The following is a 24557-nucleotide window of genomic DNA, read 5'->3' as shown; positions in this document are numbered from 1 at the left end:
CAAAAAAGCACTGAGAATTTCCCTGATTTAAGTATGTAACGATCTAGGAGGAGTTTTTGGCATGCTGCCCAATAGAAAATAGCCCAATACATTCCTTGAGTTACATTTCAAGGGTCCAGCAGGTGCCTCTTTGTGCTGCCACCGGGCCAATTATGGCGATAAGAGCATCAAAGTTTCTGGTTCTTTTTCCTTACGAGTTCAGGGGTGAAACTCAAACTCTTTCCTTACATAGGAACACCTGTCAAGGTGTGGGGACGTGCTGCAACGCTGCACCAGTGCAAAATAATCCCCTGGTTACTGACTGCTGGAGGAGTTAATTTGGGGTGCTGAGTGCGAGGGAGAACAACTGCAGAGAGCTGAGAGCTCTGAGTGTTAACAGCAAACCCTCTGCTGCTGAGTGAGCTCCTTCTCCTACTCAGCTCCTCTGCATCATTGTTTTTAGGCCCTTTTAGCCACAGGTTAACAGAGCTTCTGGCCCTCCAACAGCACTGCAAGCTGTAGCTGAACAATTTTCAAAAGCCTCTGTTCAATCCTTATCTTTCAAGTTCAGATCATCTTTCATGATTCAAATTCAAGTGAAATTTCTACTCACGTCTGAAAGATTCTTTCTTGGGTGCAGCCTAAATCAGCACTCAGAGATTTAGGTAGTTATTTCAGAAAATGGAGTGTGTGTCTAGTTAATAATATTAGAATATCAACGTATTCTGCTTTTTTTTTTTTTTTTTTTTTACCCAGGTTGTTGTGTTGTACATTGCTACACCTGTGTGGGTTTTTGGGTTTTTACTCAATACCTGAAGTATTGGCAAAACCATCTGGGGAAAAAGAGCCCCAGACAGTTGAGATTTCTAGCAAAATTAATGAATCCTTAATTTTAACTTAAGCTTTTTTTTCCCCTTTAAACTCCTCATTTTCTATTGCTCTCCCATTCTACTTTTCCTTGTTCTTGAGTAAGGAACCAACAACACAAAAGCCCCTCAGCTCATACCATGAAGAAGTTATACTTTTTGCAGAGAAAAGATTAAAACCAAGAGGAAAAAGAATCTTCAAGACTTTCTTTCTTATCATCATAATGACTCTGTGATTTTTGTGACATCCTCAAGGCTGAGAATGGAGCATGTGGAGGTCAACTGGCTGTTGACCATCCCATGGAAATCTGGGACATGAATGGCAGCCTAAATAGCTTTTCTACGGCTTAATTTCAGTACTTTCCCCTGTATTTTCACTGTAGTTCAGGCTGGTCTGAAAAAGGTGGAGACCTCCTGAACTTCACCAAAAAACCACTTAAAATAATGCCTCCATCTGGTATGAAATAAGCAGGAATCTAGAGGGATGCAAATCTGCTGGTAAATCTTGGGTCTGGATGAGACTGCCCACACCTACAGCAGAGAACTCTGAAAACCTCTTTTTGCTCTGAAATAAACAACCAAACACCAGGAAAACTGCAAAAATATTTTCATTATGTATGCAAATTTTCAACATCCCTTAATTATGATAAATAGAAAGTTACCACAGCTGGAAATATGAATTTTACTTCTAACTTTACCACGTGACCTGCACACTGCCTGTGAAATAATCAAAACCAACTTTTGCCCATTAATGTCTTCAAGTGACCTCAAAAGAGCAAGGCTGTGACTGTGACCATCCTGCTTCTCAACAGTCATTCAAACCTACATCAAACACACCTCCAGGAATACACTAAATTAAAAAAATCCCTTGCTGAGCTAGCCATGCTAAGGATTACTAAAAGACTTTTTAAAAACAAGTGTCAAACACCAGGAAGAGAAATGTTTTAGGAGAACGTTCAAAAGCTGTGTATTTCAGTGTTGGCAGAATAATGACACTCATTATTCAGAGCATCACTCTCCTGCCTCCAGAACAGACAATCCCATTGCAGAGGACACTGCAACAGATTTGTCCACACCTTTCTTGACAAATAACTGAAATAATCACAGCTTGCAAAACTGGCCACAGTCAGTACTCTTGCATGTCTAAGCAACTGAAAAACTGTAAGAATATTAAGCAACCTGGCAGAGGCAGAAACATTTCAGGCAAGCACCTCTCAGCTGGAGAGGAACCAGCAGCAAAACATTCCCTCCTGGCTGCTGGTGTTGAGTTTACCCTGTGCAGATCCTGTGGTTTAGGAACACCCACAGATGCCAGGATGCTGTGACTTGGAAATAGGCACGCTAATTATCCTGCAGAGTATTCCAGGTTTGTTTGGAGGACAAGGCAGCAGCCTTCTTGTCCCATCAACTGTTGAATCCCACAGCCAAGGCTGACCAAGAATTTCTCAACTGTGCCCTGACATTGCAATGGAGTTGTCAGTTTGCTTATTAAAATGTTTCATGCTGTCCAGACTCAGGGGATAACCCACACAAAGGCTTTTTATGCCCTCTTTGATCCCACAGAAGCTACTTTTTGGTATTTTCAAAGATAATCTATGCTACAATGATCCTTTCTCTCCTGCATACCCTGAGCCAAGCTTGTCCAGAGGATTAAGAAATAGAGGTGCTTCTTCCTTTAGCCCACTTTAGGGTGAAATCCTCCAAAAGGAGCTACAGGAGTCAGATAAGATCTGAGTGCCTGTTATCAGCCTGTTCTGCTGCTGAAATGAGAAGAACAGATTGAGGAGGTGGCCTCACTGAGATCCTCCTCAGCTCATTCTCAATAACCCCTAAAAAGTACAGTTCTTTTCCTCCTGATCACCCACATCACTACTCTCCTCCAAACCCTCTGGAATAATCTGAGTGGGCTTTAGGGAAATGCAGCTTTTCAGCCTGAAGTTTTGGTGCAGAGGGTCTAACCTGCTGGCACAATGACTCTTCGTTCGTTGGTCGTCATGTTTGGGGGTGGAACGTGCTTCTCCTCCATGTAGTTTCCATAGTTCATCCCCACACTGTCTGAGCTGCTGACCATCTTCCCTCCTTTTGCCACGCTGCAGTCATCTGGAGAATTCCTAGGCAGACAAGAAAGGTGTGCTTCCATTATTATCCCAGCCCTTATTAATACCATCGTCAGAGGATCACCTGGAATGGAATGAGATGGAAAACTGGGAGTCGAGCACCTGGAAAACCCCAGTATTCCTCACTCACTCTGCAGATTTCCTTCAGTTGTCTAAAAACACCAACCAGGTTCAATGGACCATGTATTTATTTCTACTATCAAAGGACCAGGCTCTCGTATCTCTCCAGAAATTATAAATACTAATAATTTGATTCCAGACATGGAATGGAGGCTTGGTCATGAGCTTGTTCAGCCTGGCAGCTGCAAGGAGCTGCATTTACCTCTCCAAACATCTCACAGACAACTGAGGGCCACAGAAATGCACTTATTGCATATTTTCTGGGGGGGAAAACTATTCTTAGTTGCCGTTGTCCAAGCAGCCCAAGGCTTGGAGAGCTGCCCACCTCCACTGCCATCACTGTTCCACACTCAGTTGCACTTCATGTCATGCAATGTATCCACAATTCTGTGTAAGGCTCACAAAAAAAAAGAGGAATATTTGCCAAAGCCATGATTCAAAATACCACACGCATGACTGGAAAAACCTTTCAGCTCCTGCCTAGCTCAGTCTCCATGGTACTGTAGTCAAGACAGGGAAATCTGCAGAGGATCTGCAACCAGACACCTCTTTAATTTTGGCTTTGCTTTCTGAATAGAGTCTTTAGGTTTACCATCCCACAGGGGGTTCCCTAATGGCATTTTAATTGCATCACAGTTTTCTTTCTGGCAGACACAGACATATTTGTCCCTTAATTTAATGTCTACAACGTGTTTCATCAGAGGGAGAAAAAAATTGTTACAAAAATCAAAATAAAGAACTCAGCCGTGGGGAATACCTTTAAATGTAAAGAGGTTGTTTGGCAAGGGAAGAAGGGTGTTAGCTGGGGTTTGGTTTCTTCAGCAATACCTCATTATTAACAAGCTTTCCTTTAGTCCTGCCATTTAACTCCTGAAATTGTGCTGTGGTCTCACTAAACAAGAGGCAAGTCATGGAATCATGGAATCACAGAATGGTTTGGGATGGAAGGGACCCTAAAGATCATCCAGTGCCACCCCTGCCATGGGCAGGGACACCTCCCACTGTCCCAGGCTGCTCCAACCCCAATGTCCAACCTGGCCTTGGGCACTGCCAGGGATCCAGGGGCAGCCACAGCAAATCTGGGAATTCTATTCCAGGGCCTGCCCACCCTGCCAGGGAACAATTCCTGCCCAATTTCCCATCCAGCCCTGCCCTCTGGCAGTTTAAGGCCTTTCCCCCTTCTCCTGTCATTCCAGGTCTTTATCAAAAGTCCCTCTCCAGCTCTCCTGGAGCCCCTTTTAAGCCCTGTTGACTCCTCAGCACTACCATGGTTCAGGAACTAACCCAGTTGTAATTCTCACCTAAGTGTTTGATAAAAAGAACCAACACTTGGAAAGCTGAAAAATTAGTGTACATCTTAAATACTAAAAGAAAATATAAAATACACTGGTTTTTTTTACATGCAGTGTTTCTACTAATTTTATCTTTCTGTGTTAAGGTAGATATTAAAGAAAAAAATCAACTGCTGCTGACTTTCAGTTTAAAAATAAAATACATCACAGAGATCATTCAATGGTTGACAACATCATCTTCAGGAGAAGGATGAGGGCTTTGAATGTCACCTGGAAAAAGCTGGCTTCACACACTTTTTCCAGGATACCTCTAAACATATCCCATATGAAATGTGCCCTGTGTGAAAACCCTGCAACTGCTCTGTCAACCCCAGGACTGAAAAACAACCACGAGGGAAAACACAGTCAGCACCTGCCACTGTGTGATGCTGAATTCGGCCCTTCCTCTCACAACCAGAGCACTTGGGCAATATTTTCTCAGGTTTGGTTTTGCTCTCCTACCACACACCACTAAATATAACCCTGGGATGCAGCCTCTTTCTGTCCAAACACAGCAGAGCAAAACAAAGCTGCTTTTTGTTTCAGGCATAAACCCTGAAGGAGAGCTTTTGTGATGGTTCCTTCTGAGTGAAATGCTGCCTTCTTCTGCTTCCCTTTCACAAATACAAACGGCATAAATGTGTGAGTGAGTCTGCACTTTAAATTATGGATATTTGGAAATATCCTCCACCACCTGCCCTTATACCTGTGCAGATGTGGACCCTGACTCCCAAACAACAATTCTGTTACAATTCTGGCCCATTCACTGATTTTTTAGGAAACACAGAGCTAGCAACATCCTTTAAATAACTGGCACAGTTATTTAATTTTGGGGTTTTTTTCCTGGGTAAAGAAACTTGGGATAAAGGGACTCCAAAGTGAAATATCCCATCAGTGGCAGCCTACAGCACTTCTACAGGCAATGGTGCATTAAAAACACTCTTGTAAACTCTGAGCAGTAAATGATGTGAAAGATCCAGTAGCACAGAGCTTTTGGCAATCTGACAGGGCTTCTGAGATGCTTTTCTGATCTGAATATAAACAGACAGGGGTGGGGAAGAAGATCATAAATAAGTCATAACTTTTCATTAAAATCCAGAAGCAGATGGTCAAGAGTTCTGTCCCTTTAGCTCGGTGGGTGGACAAGCAAATCCTCCATCCATCAAATCTCCTAAGACCACGCTTAATTTCAGGCATGGAATCAGCTCCATGGGATTTAACAGGACTACTCTGGTACTTCAAATTGAGTGTGTTCCCTAAACCACTGAGCCAAGGCTTCACTCAACCGCCTGGAACAAACTTCTACAGTACAGAAAGCAAAACTGAAAATGCAGGCAGACGCTAGAAAATGGTGTTTTCTAAGTGCCCAGAACAACAAAAGAGTGATTGTCTACAAAAGGGGATTTTTTTAGGACTTTCTGTGAGTCTGCTTTATTTCTGAACCACCGGGGGAACAGGGTGGAAAAGCAGCTTTTGGAAAGTGTGCCCAGAGTGAAGGGTGCAGCTCTGCAGTGATTCATCCCCAGCTCCAGGTCTGAAATGAAACCAGAGATGTTTTCCTTCACTGGCTGCCTGTTATTTTTGCCCTTTGTAAATATACCGTGTTACACCTGGAATTTACCAAAAAAAAAAAAAAAATTATATTAAAACATTAAAAAGAGGTAAAGACTACACACAATCATGGTACCCAAGAACACTTCATCCAGTCTTGAGCTGATAAATGTCTGCTGAGACAGTATTTTCTCCTTGGACATGAAAGCCTCACCTTTATGCAGGGTTACTTAAAATCAAGCTGATTGGATACTTAAATTTATCACCCACTCATATCGAAGCTGGTTGGAGTTTTTCCAGCCATTAACTCTGATGAAAGCAGATGTAAGTTCATAAATAACTACACAAAACACATTTTTTCCTTTTCACTATGCTACTATTTTCCCCAGGTGACACAAAACACTGGCGTTGTGCTGAAGTGCAAGGTGTCAGAGAAATTCAGATTAGGAATCAGAAAACCTTTATATGTGTCATTCCCGTAATATAAACTCCTCTGTTCAATATTTCTGAGTTTCAGAGGGAAATAAATGAGAAAAAAACGTATTCTCCAAAAATCTACATGTCATCACAAGTTTATTGAGGAAGCACAGCTTGGGTTAGAGGCTGGTACAAGATCAGCCCATACTGAGGGCATTTCAAAGATTGCTCAGCCTCATCCTCATTCACTGTGGCCATTCGAGTTGTTGTGAATTTGGTCAGTGCTTCCTCCCCAAGGAGTTTGTCACTGAAAAAATGGCCCATGAAGAAAAAACCCAAAACTTCCCTGAAATTTATTTGTTTTAAGTACAGTGGGGACAGCCAGATGCTCCCAGGTGAGAAGGAGCCTGTGCTGAGACTCTGAAAAGCACTTCCAGGGGTGATTTCTGAGGCCTCAGCACTTGTCAGAGAATCAGAGAATCACAGAATGGTTTGGGTTGGAAGGGAACTTGAAGATCATCCATTCCCACCCCATCCATGGGCAGGGACACCTCCCACTGTCCCAGGCTGCTCCAACCCCAGTGTCCAACCTGGCCTTGGGCACTGCCAGGGATCCAGGGGCAGCCACAGCAAATCTGGGAATTCCAGCCCAGACTCTCCCCACCCTCCCAGGGAAGGATTTTTCCCCAACATCCCACCTGAACTTGTCATTTCTCAGGTTGAAGCCATTCCCTATGTCCTGTCCCTGCAGCCCTTGGGAATTGTCTCTCTCCAGGTTTCCTGGGGCTCCTTCAGGCCCTGCAAGGCCACCCTGAGCTCAGCCCAAAGCTTCTCCTGTCCAGGCTGAACAATCCCAGCTGTGGCAGCCTTTCCTCCCAGCAGAGCTGCTCCAGCCCTCTGCTCATCCTGGAGCCTCCTCTGGACTCCCTTCCAACATTTCCTGGGAGAGCAAAATTTCCCACAGAGAGAGCTCCAGCTCAACAGAGGCATGAAAATTCCAGAAAAGTCACACTGGTTGAAACATCCCTGGGGTGGTGCCACAGGCTCTTGACCTGGGCTGGGAAGCTTTACACAAAGAAGGAAATAATTGGGTGGGTGAGTGACTGGAGAAGGGATGGCCAGGATGGGAAGGAGCTGCCAGCTCTGTGGAAGCCAGGGAAGTCCCCCAGAAACACATCACTGGCTAAAACTGGTGCTGAAGCCATGGCCAATCTTTGCTATAAGGTGTCAAAAGCAGTCCTAAGAAGACAAAAAAAAGAAAAAATTTAAAAAATGAAACCGCAGTTGAGCTAATCAAGCATGGTCCTGCTCTGCTCCGTGTCGGGCAGAATCCATGGCTATGGAGAGGCTGGAATGGGGCATCCCCCTGCACACAGAGCCCCAGAGCTGGGGCAAACACCCCTGTGTGGGGTGCCCTGGGCTCTGTGGGTGCTCAGGGTCACTCAGAGATGTCACTCAGAGATGTCACCTGGAGGCACCTCTGGCTCCTCTCTCCCCTGGCAGCACGCACAGAGCTGCTGGCTTTCTACACCAGGCACTTTTTCACTGTACACACAGCAACCACTCAGCTCCAATCAAACAATAGCTTTGGCTAATTCAATCTCTTCATTTTCTTTTTTTTTTTTTTTTAATTTTCTTCCCCCTCAGCTTTCCCCAGCTCTCCTGCAGCCCACAGCTGTCTGGAGCCTCAGGGCCATGGTGGCAAAGGCAGGCAATCAGCATCTGGCTCACTAGAGGCCAGTCAAGCTATAAATATTCCCAGCCTGGCTCTTTGTGCTCCCAGTGTGGGGAAACAGCTGGTTTAAGTTTGACTGCACGTTGTCATTTCTCCATTAGCGCAAACACTTCAATATTTCTTACGTGTCAGGTTGGAGTGAAGAAAGGGAAAGCAGGGAAGGGGGTCACGAAAAGCCAAAGCTAAAGAAATGATGTTCTGTATATACATAATTTACAATTAAGATTTCTGCCTGGGACAAGGCTGAGGTTTGACATGGTGATAGCTAGGCCAAAAGCCACAACGGCTTCCCAGTTGGCCTATAACTTTCAGGACCTATTTTCTCTTGTTTTTCTTTTATTATTTTTTATAGAAATTCTATTATGATGGTAATGGATTACATTTCTCAAATTGTATTTCATTTCAAGAGCTTGTAAGGCTGTTGTATTTGTGGTTTGGTAAAATATGAAATACCAGGAGATGGGGCCCTTCCCAAGCCACACGTGCCTTCTTTTGTGGGCAGGGATCATTTAGAAAGTTAGGAAAATAGAGCATGCCAGGGATAAACAGAAGTGACATCTTGTATGGAAACCATAATCCCCCATGTCTGTGGAATGTCTGCTGATTTTCATGATTAGCACTAAGGGGCTGTGAGGGTGCAAAGAATGCTAAAGCCCATCATTTCCTTACCTTCTGTTTTGTCTTAAAAAGCTATTCCTAAATTTTAAATACTGAAAACCCCCACTGAAGCTGCCCTGATCAAAATGAAACAAGCCTAATGACAGGGCAGAGGAGAAAACTCATCACCAACTCTAAGAGCTCTGGACACAGAAAACCTTGTACAGGAAATAAAAAAGCAATGATGGCAATAATCCTGAATAATGACAGCGATCACAACACTTGTGGGGTCCTACGTCATTATTTGAAGATCATTTTTATATTTCACTGCCCATCTGAAAGCCTTTGGTTGCTGGGAATTCAGTGGTCAATCCCAAATGTAGCCATGATAATTATGAATGGAGTCCATTATCCCAGACTGGAAAGCTTCTTATTTAGCACCTGCCAGCCCAGCACCCCCACCAAAAAGCTTCCAAAAAACCAGAATAGTGGTAGTATTAGTGAGCCGAGTTTGTTTTTCTCCTTGGCAACATGTTTGCCTGAAACCAGTGCCAAACCATGCCCCCACACACATGCAAGTGCTCGTGTTAAGCTGGTGGATTTTCAGAGCAAAGAGGAGCTTTTTGAAGCAGTCACACATCCTGACTTTGCCATTTTTCCAGCTTGGTAGGCAGCCACTCCACCAACCACCCAGTCACTGGGAAAAAGGATTACCAGTCTGGGATGATCAATGTCTTCTTACCCGAAATTAATAATATTTTACACAGGCAGCTCCAATAAGGAAAATCATCATTTTAGGATGAAGCTCCCAGCTTAATTTTTTTTCTGGCTCTGCTGGTGATGCCTTTTCTTTGGTTTTAGTATTAAGAGTTAGACGTGGTTAAGGGATAAAGGGTTTTTATTTTGGTATTTAACAAGGATTTTTATGGTGTAATCATTTGTTAAGGTAGAATACATTGAAATGTATGTATATCGCAGATTGCATATACAATTTTATAGATTCTGTAAATTTAACATTTACAGAATGTTAAGCACCTGTAAAGCATTTAACAAAGATGTTTCAATGAGAGGTTTAAATGAATAGCCTGACATTTTTCTATCTTAAAGGAATTTTTTTTTAGATAGGCCTAATTTTAGTTTATAGGGTACTTTTTGGAGGGGGCATTGGTTTTTTTAAGGCAGGGTGAGGTTTCTTGGTTTTTGATTTGTTTGAGGTGAGGTTTTTTGGCTTTTTGGCTTAGTAGAATATTAGGACTATGTTAAGATACTAGGTTTAAAGAATTACAAGTACGTACGTTAAGGGTCTTGAGCATATATAAAAGGTATATAAAAAGATTAAAAATAAAATCATCATGGCATCACTGGAGACAGAATCCCGTGGCATGTTGGGGTGTTTGGGCTGGGCTTGTTGTTTAGTCTGAGCTGAGGTTTCCCAGGAATGCCAGGCTGGATGCTGGTGGTGCCACCAGATGTGGAAGGGACGTGGCACTGTGCCCTCGCTGCAGGGTTGTGCTCTAGGGCTGGAAAAAGCCATTCCTTGGGAAAACAAGTGATGTCAGGGTGGTGGATGCAAACCCGAGTGTGTCTTGAAAAAAGCAAAAAAAGCTTTTAATAAGGAAAGAAAATAATACAAAAACTAAAAAGCAAAGCTGAGCACAGTGTAGAGACAAGTCCCAAACCTGCTACAACACCCTGAAAATGCGTCGAGCTTTTTTTGTTCTCTCTCTTTAGCACTCAACAGATCAGGTGGGATATTTGACCCAATGAAATCAGCAACAGGCTTTGAATTCCACTCTCCCAGCCCAATCAGTGCTTCTGTGCTGGCACTGAGCCAGTTACAATGAGAAGGGCACAGAACTTTCTAGTTAAACTTCCTAAGATGTCTAAAGGTAAACTGAAACTCTTTCCTTACACAGAGATGCCCAGTCAGGGATGGGGGATGCTTTGCCACAGCCCTGTCCCTTCACATGCTGGATGCTCACCAGGCAGGGGACAAGAGGATGGGTGTAGGAATTCACCCCACACCAAATACCATCTAGGGAAGGGTTCAGATTCACCCCAAAATCTTTTAAGGGAAGAACACCAGAAGTTTCTTTGCTCTCCTGACAGTTAATCTGCTCAGTGCCAAGACAAAAGCACTGATAGGTCTGTTTACCTGCTCCTCAAAATAGTAGCTATCTTCTGTTGGGCTATTTGCCACCAAAACCTACCTAAATAATCCAATACATAAGGGAGAGCACAAAGCTTCTCAGTGCATTCTCGAGGTGTTGCAGCAAGTATGTGAGATCTATCCCTACACTGTGTTCAGCTTTGCTCTTTGTGGGTTTTTTCAGTTCTATCCCCTGTGTTCAGCTTTGCTCTTTGTGGGTTTTTCATATTATTTTCCTCTTTTATTAAAACCTTTTTGCTTTTTCAGGACATACTCGACCATGCCATCTTGCTGTTGATTCAAGCCATTTTCTGTGAGGTGCTGGACACCCTCAGAGGCATTGAGAAACTCAATAGATGGGTTAGAAAACAAAACTTTCAGTGACAGGATGAGGAGCGATGGCCATAAACTGAACCACAAGAAGTTCCACTTCAACAGGGGGAAGAATTCCTTTGCTTTGTGGGTGGCAGAGCACTGGAACAGCTGCCCAGGGAGAACAAGTTTTGCTCTCTGGAGGCATTCCAAACCCACCTGGATGTGCTCCTGTGTCACCTGCTCCAGGTGACCCTGCCTTGGCAACAGGGGTGATCTCCAGAGGTGCCTCCCAACCCCAACAATTCCATGATTCTGTGATCCTGTGGAGCTGCTTAAATGCTCTAATTCCATCCACCAGCATCACACCATGATGCAGAGGTGCCTCCTTACAGCTTAAAGCCTGCCAGCCTGGATCCTGGGATGGATCTGCTGGAATACAGAGCTCCACATGGATGAATTCTCCCTCCCCAGTGCCTGGGCACAGCAGCTGTCACACACCTTGGTGGCTCAAGGTACCTCAAGGACTCCTCATTCCAATTTTCTGGCTTGTATAGCACAAAGGATCTACTCCTTAGGAGACTTCACATCAAGGGAAAAAGAAAAAAAAAAAAAACCACCAGCAAAGAAACTCAAGTTCACCCTGGACTCTGAAAAGTCCTCCAGTGTGTCAGACGTTCTGAACTCAGAGTACAGAGGCTCTTTGATGAAAATTCAGGCAGTTACATGCGAAGAAAAATGGTATTTCCCAAAAGAGCCAGCACAAAAGATGTATTAAGTGATAATTTCATTCTCAAATGGTTTTCAAGCAACAACTGGTAGCACTTAAATCAACATTTTGCACATGATTAAATCCTAAGGACAACTAATTATTTCTGGCATTTCTTTAAAACTTCTCTATCAGCCAAGCTGATGTTGGAAAGCTTCTGCTGGGCTTTCACTGCAGTTAACTTTCAAAATACTTCTTCAATGAAATCACCACGCTGCTCGTGGCAAGAGAAATTTATCTGTGGCCTGAATAAGACTCTGTGTTCCCCTTCAGCCTGCCTGAAAAAGATGGATTACCTACAGTAAATGTCATTATTCCGAGCTACCTTTGTGTAGTCCCACCCACAGGCACGGCACAGCCCCATGGGTGAGTGTAGTCCAAGATCACTGGGAAATCCCTGGATTTAAATGTTATTTAAGCAGTACCCAGAGCCTCATGAGAAGCATTTCCAGGGAGTGAATTTCTCCCTGAACGCATGACATGAACTGTGCTCATTGTGGTAGAATTGCTCGTGCCTAATTTGATAAAACGTGTAAAGAACAATAAATGGCAAAGTAACAGTGTGGCATATGCAACCTCCAGATTTATACTGCAGGGTGAATCTTCTGGCCTGGCCCAGGAGCAATAAATAGCAGGAAATAGGATTGTTACGTTCAGGTGAAAGATTGACTGTAGGGTAGCACAAAAGGTCTCATTAGATTTATGTACCTGGAAGGAACAGAATTAATGTACTTAAAGAAACTCAATTTGATACCACCTGTGACAACCTGCATTATATGTGCAACAACAGCCAGGTAAATGACAGCTTTAATTTAAATTTGCTTTATTTAATTTAAGGTAAGGCCCCAGGCTGTATTTTGTGGTGCTGGGCTGTGGGATTTATCTTGAAAAATACTGTTATTGTTAAAGAAAAGTGGGTAGCTAATCCCTGTGCAGCAAACTGAAAATAACCCTTTAATTTCATTCTAATGGCATTTCTTTGGTATTCACAGGAATGCCAGCTCTGAGCCCCTGATGTTTTGAAATTTAATGTAGGGCAATTACAGCCAAAGTATATCTGGGGAAAATCCTAGCAGAGGGGGCACATTCCTTCTTTGAGTGGGTGCTTAATTGGGGATGTCTAAGAGGTTCAATATGCCCTTAAAATTTTATACCCTCCTCCAAAGAACAGAATATATGGCCAGGAAGCACTGACACGGTGAGAAGGCAGAGCTGGACAGCAAAAAAAATTGCAATGTTAACTTCTCCCTGGCCACCACTTTGTGGGATCTCATCCCCTGCTTTGCATCCTGAATTATTCAGATCCAGGTACCCATGTGGGGGGACAATGACAGAGGACACCCAGGAGATCCTTGCATGGCTCTGCAATGTGGGGTCGTATTTTAGACTCCTCTGGGACAACTCAGGTTTTAAGATGGCTCTAAACAGAGCAGGTACAGTTTGCTAAAAATGAAACACATCTGCAAGGGCTCCAGGTACTGCTTGGGGTAATATTTAACATACAAAGCATTTTAAGAACTGAGGAAATATTATCTTTTAATAATATCACTTAAGGAAATGAGTTTATGGACTGCAAAAGAGGAGGGTGGGGAAGGCTTCTGAATTAAAAAAAAATGCAAAGGAACTTAGAGAAAGGAAGGGTAGCACAATCTGATACACACTTTGTTTTCCCTAGAACTGGCAGGAATACCCCATTTCAATTCCCAGAGTGTAATAACACAACATATTACATACACACATGTATGTGTGATTTAGAAACGCCACAACGTATTATTTTTGTTGGTTGGCAGTGTTAGCTCTCCACTGAATTGTAGCATTCAGATCTATTCCTTCAGGCATGAGTTAGGCTCTATAAAATAAAACTTCTCTGATGAAATAAACAGTGTTTTTGAATGAAAATTATATTTTTAATTATTTTTGTGTATAGCATGAGCATGCCATATTTTTTGTTCTTCTGCCAATTTTTTTTTTTTTCAGCAAGTCATGCCTTAGGAACTGTAGCAAAGTAGGAATTTTCCTTGTTATCTCCACTCAGGAATTCTGCACTGATCTTTCAACAGGGAAGGCTGTAAGAAAATTCAAGATTAATAAACAAAAACCTTCCACTGTTTCAGGCTGCTCCAAGCCCCAATGTCCAACTGCCAGGGATCCAGGGGCAGCCACAGCAAATCTGGGAATTCTATTCCAGGGCCTGCCCACCCTGCCAGGGAACAATTCCTGCCCAAAATCCCATCCAGCCCTGCCCTCTGGCACTGGGAAGCCATTCCCTGGGTCCTGTCCTTCCAGTTCCTGATGAAGGGTTTGGTTAGCACAAAAAACAAATTTAAAAAAATTAAAAAGACACTGAAATAGATTAAAGACACCTGAACTTCTGAAGAAGCCGCCTTACAAGAAGACTTCCTCTAATTCTTTGTAACTTCAGCTCACCGTTTATTCCTACGTATCTCAAATCTTTGACTTCTCACTGGAAATTCTGATTTGACTTCAGCACCATTTCCACCCTCACCACAGAACACAGGAGGTGTGATAAGCTGGCAGACCACTCTGCCCTGCTTGTGGTGCTCATCACATCAGCACAGCAAGTGTGAACAGCAACCACAGAGCCCAGGGCTGAGGTTTTCCTGAACAACCGATCCTGGGAGATGAGATTAAAACACAGGTGTCTGTGACAGGGAGATGTGAAGCACAGGCTCCCACTGGTACATCACCAACAATTGTCAGCAACTGACTCTTCTGGACCTTTGCCCTTTCAGCAACACCAAAGGAAAACTGTTTTGACAGTCAGGCATTTTAAACAGGAAAGCACTTGTTTGGATAGTTTCCTCAAAAAAAAAAAAAAAAAAAAAAGAAAAAAAAATCTTCATTGTATTTTTTCAGATGTCCCACAGGGTGCTCCTAAGCTTGAGAAAGCCACCAGTCAATATCCAAAAATCCACTGCAATACCTCTGCAGCCTAATAGACAAGTGTCCTTTAGAGTGACATTCCCAAAAAAGTGTCCTGAGACAACAGTTCATACACAGACACTCTTGAGCTGACCAATTTCTTTTTCTGTTCCTTTCTACTTCCCTGCCTGACTCCGTATTTATGCTGCTTTTTCAGCATGAGTTCTTAAATCCAGCTCCATTTTTTGGTAATATTTTTGCAGTAAATACAAAAGGAAAGATCAATAGTTCACTCCCTCTGCCATTAGAAGATTTTACTTCCAGTGTTTCCCTGTTTGGTGATCTTTGGAGCAAAGGCAACTGCCCAAATTGCCGGATTTGACAACTTCCATGGAGTGTTAGATCACACGCACACACCACACCCTTCAATGGATCAATGGTGCTGCTCCAGGCTACAGCAAATCCCCATTTTATTAACTTTAACATGTGCTCTTCCATCTGGAGTGCAAAGGAAATTCACATCCAGAATTAACCCAGTCAGAGGAAAGGTGTTGCACAAGCTCACGAGAAGTCTGTGCCACCATTTTAGACCCTGTGTCACACCTGAACACGGCTGGCAGGTCAAGGCAGGGCAACCTGGAGCCTGGTGGGAGATCCTGAGACACCTAAAATGGTGCTAAAATATACAGATTTAGACAACTGAGCCACACCCATCCCCAAAATCCCACCGTCAGCCTCATTACCTCGACCCGTTAACCTGGTTGGGGTTACACTCCATCTTGATGGTGACTCTGGCTGGGGGCTGTGACAACCAGTCCTGCTGGGGGACACGGGGGCTCATCTTGGAGGTCTGGCCATATTCACTGGAGGAGGAGGCCGTCATCTCTGTCTTGGCCAGGTGGGGAGAGCCGTAGGCACACTCGAACAGGGACTGGTCCTCGCTCACCACCGATAACGCTTCCTGCAAACCAGAGAGAGGTCACTGCAGCCAAGGGCACACATCACAGCATTCCCCAGGAGAAAACGGGCTTGTGCATCCCACAGGGAGGTGAGCAGCCTCAGCAGGGTTAGGCACAGGGTTATTTTTTTGTGGAGGTGAGGACCCACGCCTGGGGAGACCCTCCCAGGGCAGCTGAGCAGATGCACAAACACACACACCACCAAACGCTTGGCAACAGAGCAGAGGGCAGCAAAGCCCGGGTCTCAGCAGTGATGCACAGGGTGAGGTCTGCTGAATGCAGCAAAAATTGCTGCCCCTGAGAGGAGAAACCAAAAGCCAGGAGTTGCTGACTTGCTGGGATCCCCCTTTCGTTCCTCAGGGACCCAGGCCAAGTCCTTTCTGGACCAGGAGCCAAGAGATCTGGGCACAACCTCCAATCCAGGGACACCATGCCCACCAGCCACCTCCCTCCTTCTCATGGCAACTCTTCCTGGTCGAAATCCCACTCTGCAGCTGTGGGAAGGGCTTCCCACCCTCTTCATGGCAGCACTGGGGTTATGGTCCTGGAGGGCAGCAGAGCCCATCAGGTCCCTCTCCCTAGAGGCCAGACAGACACCAGAGGCAGGGACAGTGACCCTCTATCCCTGCTGCCAAGCATTCCTGCTGCCACCAATTCCTTCCCTGAGCTATCTGAGTCTTGTGAGTGAGGCTACCACATCCATCAGGAAGTGTGGGACACTCCTGAAGGGACACATCCCACCTGAGAGGAGGCTCCCCAGCCACCAGAGCAGGTCTAGACTGTCCTGCTGCCCTCCAGCAGTGCACAGGACTCAGGGGGCACCCTCCAAAAGCAGATATCTGAGGAAATCCACCTTCTCCAGGGGTCACTTTGGGTGGACAAGGTGGATAAGGGTGCAAATTCAAGCACTGGAAGGGGCTGCCCGTCAGGATATTAAGAGATTTGGGACTACTGGGAGATGTCTGAAAACATGAATTATTGCCTCGGTCCCATGAAGGCTGAGAATGTCTTCACCACAAATCCAAGAAGTTCGTGGTCAGTGGTCATCAGTGGTCAGTGGTCACAAGGTTACAAGGGGTTTTAAAGGTTTATTAGCCAATAATCTACTGTCACACATGCTGTTTTAATCTTCACCCCAATGGCTAATTAAACTGTATCACATGTCCTGCTGCAATGTGGACTTTTTTTATCCAATCCTACAGTGACACACAATCCTGCAGAACTACACCTTAAAGCCTCTTACTACTTTTGTAACTACTTCTGTATCTTAACTTTAAAGCCTTAAAACTTTCCACTACCTAGCTTAATATGTTTCTGCTTGAACTAAAAATCCAATTTCTTGTTTATGATCTCTAAAGCAGGAAGCCTTTTCCAAGGCCTCAGGTCGAATCTTGTATTTTCTGTGGTATCTGAGCCTGCATGCACAAGGTGTTGAGAATTTCCTACAGTTGCCCAGGGAGGTGTTGGGAGTCCCCATCCCTGGAGGTGTTAAGCTGCACCAAGGGAAATTTAGGCTGGATATCACGAAAAAGTTTTTTACAGAAAGGGTAATAAAGTATTGGAACAGTCTACCAGGGGAGGTGGTGGAGTCACCATCCTTGGGTGTGTTCAAACAAAGACTGGATGTGGCACTGGTGCCATGGTTTAGTTGAGGTGTTGGGGCTGAGGGGTTGGACTTGATGATCTTGGAGGTCTCTTCCAACCTAAGGATTCTGTGATTCTGTGTCCCAGGAGTGCCTGGATGTGGCACTCAGTGACCAGGTAGGCATCAGGCACATCTAGGAGGGCTTTTCCAACCTCAGTGACTCTGCGCAAGGACAGCAGCTCACCGTGTGACTCCATCCTGCCACCCTGGCCCTGTGACATGGAACAGAGCAGGGGAGCAGCCCAGCAGCTCCTCCCTGCCATGGTGGGGACCATCCCCAGCCCTGGGCTGGCCAGGAGGCTCCGTGTGAGCCCAGGGGCTGAAGCAGCTGAGGAGGAGGCTGGGCCAGCTGGCCATGGCTGCCAGTGTGGGGGCCAAGGATCAGGGAATGGGGGAATCCTGAGCCAGACTCGGGGCAGGGAGCTCCGTGAGGCAGTGTGGGTGGGCTGTGCTCCTGCCAGATCTGCTGCTGACGGCCAGAAATGCGTGGTCCTGTCAGCAGAGGAGAAGGGAGAGAGAAAAGGGATGGGAGCTCCCCAGCCCTGGGAGGGTGGGAGCCTGCAGACAACCACCCACCCTCCCTTGGCTGCTGGAAGAGGGCTTTGCCGAGCTCCAGCAGTCACATGCTGCCCTAAAAATCAGTGTTTGTTCGTTTTAAGACCCGTGGTGTGACTCTTGCAGATGTTCTGTGCAAGGGTAAGAGCTGGACTTCATCCTGGTGGGTTTCTTTCAACTCAGCGTATTCTGTGATTTTACATTCCTCCTTCTTTTTATCCCCCTGGTTTGTGAGCCCTTGGGGTGCACTCTGCTAATATTCATAGTTCGCTCTGCAGCTGCAAAGGTGGGGACATCACTTCCAGCTTCTCACTGCTTGTGAAAACTGAGATCACCCCTTAATCCAGGGCTTGGGGAGTGGGATCTCGGGTCCTTTAAGCGCCCTGAGACTGATGATTGAATTACTAACACTAACACAGAGTGCAGGCAGTGATCTGCACCTTTTTTCTGCTCATTTTCAGATGTCACCTGAGTGCAAGGACCAGCACTAGGCTGCCACCAGTGACTCCTCAGTTACCACCTTTTCTTCTGTGTTCTGCACACTCCCCCACCAACCTGCAGCCAGCTGCCCCTTTGGTTCTGTGAGACAAAAAGCATGCCAGAGTAACACCTCTCCTTTTTATCCTGCCTCTCATGCCAGAAACCTTTGCTGTTAGTGGTCTGAAGCTTTTCTGAAGAGTCTTTTCTGAGAAAACCTGCAGACCAAGGAGGAGTGGGGGGAGATGGTCCCTGGTCCTTTGCTCTGAGAGAGAAGCAGGGAACTTGATGTGCTTGGAATATAAAGTAGCAGGGATCACCTAACGAGAACTAAAGAAAGAAGATGTTACACTGGAAAGAAAATTAAGAGCTCCTTTTCAGCAGTCTGTGAGATTTTTTCACGAAATAACTCCCCAAAATTAAATATGTGTATGTGCACAAACACAACCTGGCCAGATGATCACAATGCATCCCGTGCCTGACACTACTGAATGCACACTTCCCTCTCTTCTGCCCCAATCCATGAGATGAAAAACACGTAACAAAATGTTAATTTAGGAAGTTTTAGCTCCAGTAAATACACTAAAGTGTGAATTATACAGGAGAAAGCTGATACAGATTGCAAATAAAACATTATTTAACTTTGTAAAGCATCTACTAATGGACCTTTTCAAAACAGGCATCAAGCACTATAAAACGGATTTATTTCTCATCCTCCCCCACACAAGTGAAAGAAAACAAATGTTTCTGGTTCCTATTAAAAATGACTCCACCTAATTTAAATTAATTTATGGACATTTGGGGTAAGTATAAATGTAAAGAGCAACAAGAAAAAAAAAGGGTTTCCTATTTATTGGCATTACTAATGACAACAAACACTGCTTGTACAATGGGTGCCCAACACGTCGCCTGAAGAGGGAAAGTGCAAACATTTAAACTTCCTGATGAGCAGAATGAACACTGGAAATACTAACCCAATTACTTAGGGCTGTGTGAATATCTACAACTAATGATACAAAACAAGACAAACATCAACGAGCCCAAGAGACAGAGAAACTCCACGTTTCAGAGGGAAAAAATCAGGGAGAAAGCGAGCTCAGCCTGAGTTTAGCTGTGGTTTAATAGCACTCATCTGTACTCCATCCTGCTGGTTATCAGTTAGTGCTCGCTGACAGGTCTGGGAAGGCTCTGGAGGAATAACTGAGTTCCTGCCAGCTTTGTGTGCTGTGGGTCGTGGAGGCTCATTAATGTGCACTCCACAACAGCCAGAGCCTCTGACACTGACCCTCCCTGCTCTTGGCTGGCCTGTCTGGAAGGACAGCAGGACATGGATCAGCCCTCCCTGGGTGACAAAAGCTGCACCAGCCACAGAAGCCTTTGCAAAATGTTGAGCAGTCAGCACAAGTAAAGAACGTGGCCAGTGCTGGGATCAGCCCCACGTCCTCTCCAACCTCTTCTTCTTCCCAGTGATCTTAAATCAGAGAATCACAGAATGGGTTTTGGGTTGGAAGAAAATTAAAAGATCACCTCATTCCACTCCCTTGCCATGGGCAGGGACACCTCCCACTGTCCCAGGCTGCTCCAAGCCCTGTCCAACCTGGTCTTGGACACATCCAGGAATGGGGCATCTTCTCTGGGCACCCTGTGCCAGCCCTGCCCACTCTCCCAGGAACAATTCCTGCCCAATATCCCATCCAGCCCTGCCCTCTGGCACTGGGAAGCCATTCTCTGTGTCCTGTCCCCTCCATCCCTTGTCCCCAGTCCCTCTGCAGCTCTCCTGGAGCCCCTTCAGGCCCTGGCAGGGCTTTGAGCTCTCCCTGCAGCTTCTCCTCCCCAGGTGAGCACCTCCAGCTCTCCCAGCCTGGCTCCAGAGGGGCTCCAGCCCTGGGATCAACTCAGGCCACTGAAAAGGTGAGGATTTCTGGCTCAGGCTTTTCTGAATCCACTGACCTTGCAAGACCCAAGGATGCTGAACAACCAGAACTCAACCAACCTGACCGAACCAGCCCTGAAACTCATCCTGGGGAGAAGCCCAGAAATAGCACCCAGCAACAGGAAACATTTCTCAGTTGTACAGGAATGTCTGACAATGGACATAACTTGCTGACCCCAAATTGTGAGCCGTGAAAGGAAGGCTCCAACAGCAAACTGCTGTCCTGGCACAGAGGACAGAAAGCAGTGTGGGTTATTTCTTTCCTAAATACAGGGATTTCAAAATGTGTTTTGTGTTACAATTGCAAATGCAAGCTCCTGGACCAAATCTAATATGAAAATTGTCAGAACTCACCATCATGAAAAAATAGCAGGATGGTCTGGCCACATAAATGTAAACAAAGCTATTAATACTGACAATGTTTGGCAAGGTTTTATTACACGTGGATGCCAGTTCTGTTCCTAGTAAACGCTCTTCATTACTCATTTACATGTTAATTTCTTTTTCTCATCCATATTAATGCTGTCTCCGGACTAGTTTGGCAACATCAAGCCATAAATGAGATAAAGAAATGTAAACGTTAATAATTATTACAGAATAGATGCAGCACAGGCTTCTTTCAGTTTTGCAAAGTTTGTACCTTTTTGACAATAATTTTAGCAGTGAATAGGTCATAGTCCTGGATTTCACAGGATGCGACATATTCTCATGACATCTCAGAAACGAAGCCTTTAATTTCTAGAAATTAATGTCTGGAACAAAGGGATATGAAGAAAAGAACACATGGAGCTTAAAGCAGAAGGTGGGAAGGGTCTTTCATTCAAGTCTGTGAAGAAGAGCTGTTGATATTTTGAGGTCAATATTGAACATGAATTCTCTTTGTTTCATCTTCCTTTCTCCAAATATTTCCTCTCATGACATCACAGGAAAAAACAACAACAAAAAACCCCAAAAAATTCCCTGCAAAACCCAAACAAACCCACGTTCCTTCATTATATTCCTTTTATACTTTAATTGCTTGTCCTATGCCAAACCTGCCTTCTCCCTTGGACTTTCTGTACTAAAGATAAAAGAACAAAACGATTTCTCTATTTGGTTTTGACTTACACTTCACTGATAAGTTTAAAAAAAGACAAAGAATAACAGACTGACAAATCCGTAGAACAATAGCTGCAGCAACGCCTTTAAAGTAGGCATAAAGTCATTAGGACAAAGGTGTTTACTTAATCAAATGCAAGATTACTTGGCCTAAAAACATGAAGTTACAGGAAATGTGATTGAAGTAGTTCCCATCATGAGAAGCACATGCAAGCTGCCCTCTCCTTTAAATGCAATGTCAGGAACTGAGGACAAAGACTTTTTTTTTTTTTTTTTCCCCTAAAGTTTGGTCAAACTTAAGGAATGGCTACACAAGACAATAATAAGGTGTGTGGTTGTGCAGCAGAATTTGCTTGGGATGAGGGATATTGGGGAATAAACACAGCAGCAGGATTTTAAAGCACTTTGGAGGCCACTCTAACCCAGGGGTTAGAATGGACAGTGGTTTTAAACTGTGAAATGGTCTGTGGTTTTTTTTTTTTTTTTAATGACCAATGGTAAACTGAATGAGGTCAGGATTATATTTCAGGAAGAAATGCTTGGCTGTGAGGGTGGTGAGGCCCTGGCACAGATAAATTTTGGATTTCTGGATCCACAGATGAATTGTGGATTCCCCATCCCTGGAAGTGTCCAAGGCCACGTTGGATGGGGTTAGGCAAGAACTGCACCCAAGGAGGAGGATGAGTGAGGGGACACAGCAAACCCCCTCATTGTACATTGAGATGCAACAGAAATAAAATGCATTTTTTGCTTCTTCAGACAGCATTCCCAGACTCCCAAAAGGCCCTGTTACCCTTGGCTAACAACAACACTGCAATAAAGAACTTTTAATTAACTTTGCCATATGTGTTGCATTCACACACTCGAGTTTTTGACACCAGTTTTATAACATTTCTCCTCATCGATGTAAACACGTTTTACTTTTCTGATCTGATTTCATGATAATACATAGATAAGCACAAGCTTTGACCTCCCCACAGCCACAATCCATTCAGACATGGGCTGTTTCTTATCACTTCTCAGATGTCTACAGTTGGTCAGAAAAACCTCTCTGTTCTAAAAAGAATTCTGACATACTGCAACTTATTTTTGTTCTAAATTAGACCATAAGCTGTTATACAAAAACTTTCACCAAACTGTTTATTATGAGGATTAATTGTAACACACCAGCGTGTGTTTTGCAGATGTTAAAACTTTCTAATAAACAGCCACATTTGGAGAGGACCTGCATTTTCTGAGGGAAGATTGTTCTCATTAAGGCCCTGCAATTAGCTCCTTAAGTGTTTCCATGCTTTAGTGCTCTTGTTATCCCTTGTATACCTGATAACACTTGTCGCTGAAGGTTTGTAAATTGAATTATGGCTGTTACTGAAAGAAAAGACAGGTGAGGGTGTGGAGAAGAGCACACAGGGCACAAGATTTGACCAAGTCACTCTTCTAGCTTGCTGCTCCTATCCCCCATCAAACTGCATCTTCTGATGCTCCAGGAAGCTGCTCATCTGGAGTGAAAACCTAATTTCAAACAGGCCAGGAATGTCATTTCCAGGCTGGAGCAGACAGCAGGGGGAGGCTGGACACCAGAACCTCCCTGAGCAATGGGAACTCTTCCAGCCCGAGACTCTGCTCACGTCTGCAACAGGCACCACGAGGAAACAAGCTGGGGTTGAACTGCTTAAAAGAGCCTAAATTTGCAGCCCTGCTCCAAAGCCAAGCCTTTGAGCCTTGGATTCGTTGCACCCAGTGAAAGAAAAGGCAAATGATTGATGTTTTTAGCCTTGCTGTAGCTTATTCATCATGATGCTTGTACAGGTCTCTCCTGACCGCTCACAGAAGGAGGATATTCAATACGGTGTGGGGAACGTACTGCAAAAGGTTACTGCTTAAAATGCAGTCACCTGAGTCAGGAATTGCAACGCACATCTGGAATATGTTTTCCTTCTAAATCTCCAAGTCCTGGATTCATTAGATCAGACAGAAACCCGCATATTATATTCATGAGGAGAGTTCAGGAACAACGAAAAGCCTTGGCAAGTACAAGACAGGGAAGACAGATGTTGTCCTCACCTCCACCCATGAGAATCTGATTTGCCCAGCTCAGCCAACATCCTCCACCTCCTTTTTCAGGGAGCACTTGGAGACTCCGTGTTAATCCAAACACGGGCCCGGTGCTGCCACTTATCACCTCTCCTCACCTCTCGCTGAGAAAAATACAAGGATGTTTGGAGCCCCACTTGAAAAAAGGAATAATCAAGCATCCATCAAAGTGATGTTATGAAATTGCAGGCTACATTCATTTCTGGGAAAAGGCAGCAGATGTTTGAGGCTTGGTCCTGCAGCTGCCTTTGCATAACTCTGACTTCAGTGCTAACGTGAACGGAGGCCTCGTGGCCAAGCCCAAAGGCTTAATATTTTGTGTCTTAACGAACAAATTCTGAAATACTACAAATTCAAATGCAGACCCTGCCGCCTTATCACAATTTCTAATAAACTGTCATTCCTGAAATGTCAGCAAACCATAAGGTAATGGTTTGCAGCAGGAGCCACTCGACTCCACGTCTGCAAGTGCTTCAGAAAATAAAAAAAAATCACCGTTCTGTTATTGCAGATGGAGAAACTTTGGACAGAATTAGTAAAAATCAGTCTTAGAAAACATATCTCCGTCATGCCAAGCTGCATGCTGTATTTGGGACTGTCCTGCATTTCACACATTAAAATGATCACATTGAGTGAAGAAACTTTCAGAGCAAGCAGCAACACCTGATTTTTAAAGAGTTGCCATTTCACAGTCAATTATTTCACCTGCAGTTTTTATCTGTCAGCAAAGCGCAAGTGAACAGTTTAACACCAAGCCCAGATTTAATAAATGGAAGTAAGGAACTCTTTTTTACATGTCACAGAGATGAAAACTTCCACCCTGCACCTATTTCAACCTTCTCAACACCTGAGTGGACTTCAAGCTGCTTGGAGGCAGCTCTTCCCACCAGGCTCCTGAGTGAAAGTGGACCTCAAAAATCGCCTCCTGCACCAGCAAAGTGCTGGAAAATGACTTAAAACACTGAGAAAA

The 24557-nt window shown here is 44.5% G+C and overlaps 1 protein-coding gene across 4 annotated transcripts in view; it reads right to left on the bottom strand.

Moving 5' to 3' along the window:
• The window catches only part of ERG (ETS transcription factor ERG), a 142559-nt gene that overhangs the window by 16971 nt on the left and 101031 nt on the right, over window positions 1-24557 (bottom strand). For all 4 annotated transcript variants that reach the window (XM_066314173.1, XM_066314176.1, XM_066314177.1 and 1 more), the window contains 2 exons: window positions 15570-15787; window positions 2805-2956 (listed from right to left, as the gene is read on the bottom strand). In XM_066314173.1, coding sequence (XP_066170270.1) covers window positions 2805-2956; window positions 15570-15787 — 370 coding nt within the window. The remainder of the gene's footprint in view (window positions 1-2804; window positions 2957-15569; window positions 15788-24557) is intronic.

This window comes from Sylvia atricapilla, chromosome 2, assembly GCF_009819655.1.
Source record: "Sylvia atricapilla isolate bSylAtr1 chromosome 2, bSylAtr1.pri, whole genome shotgun sequence".
NCBI lineage: Eukaryota > Metazoa > Chordata > Aves > Passeriformes > Sylviidae > Sylvia > Sylvia atricapilla.
The sequence above is the reverse complement of the archived record's forward strand: the minus strand, read 5'-3'. Positions and strand labels throughout refer to the sequence as shown.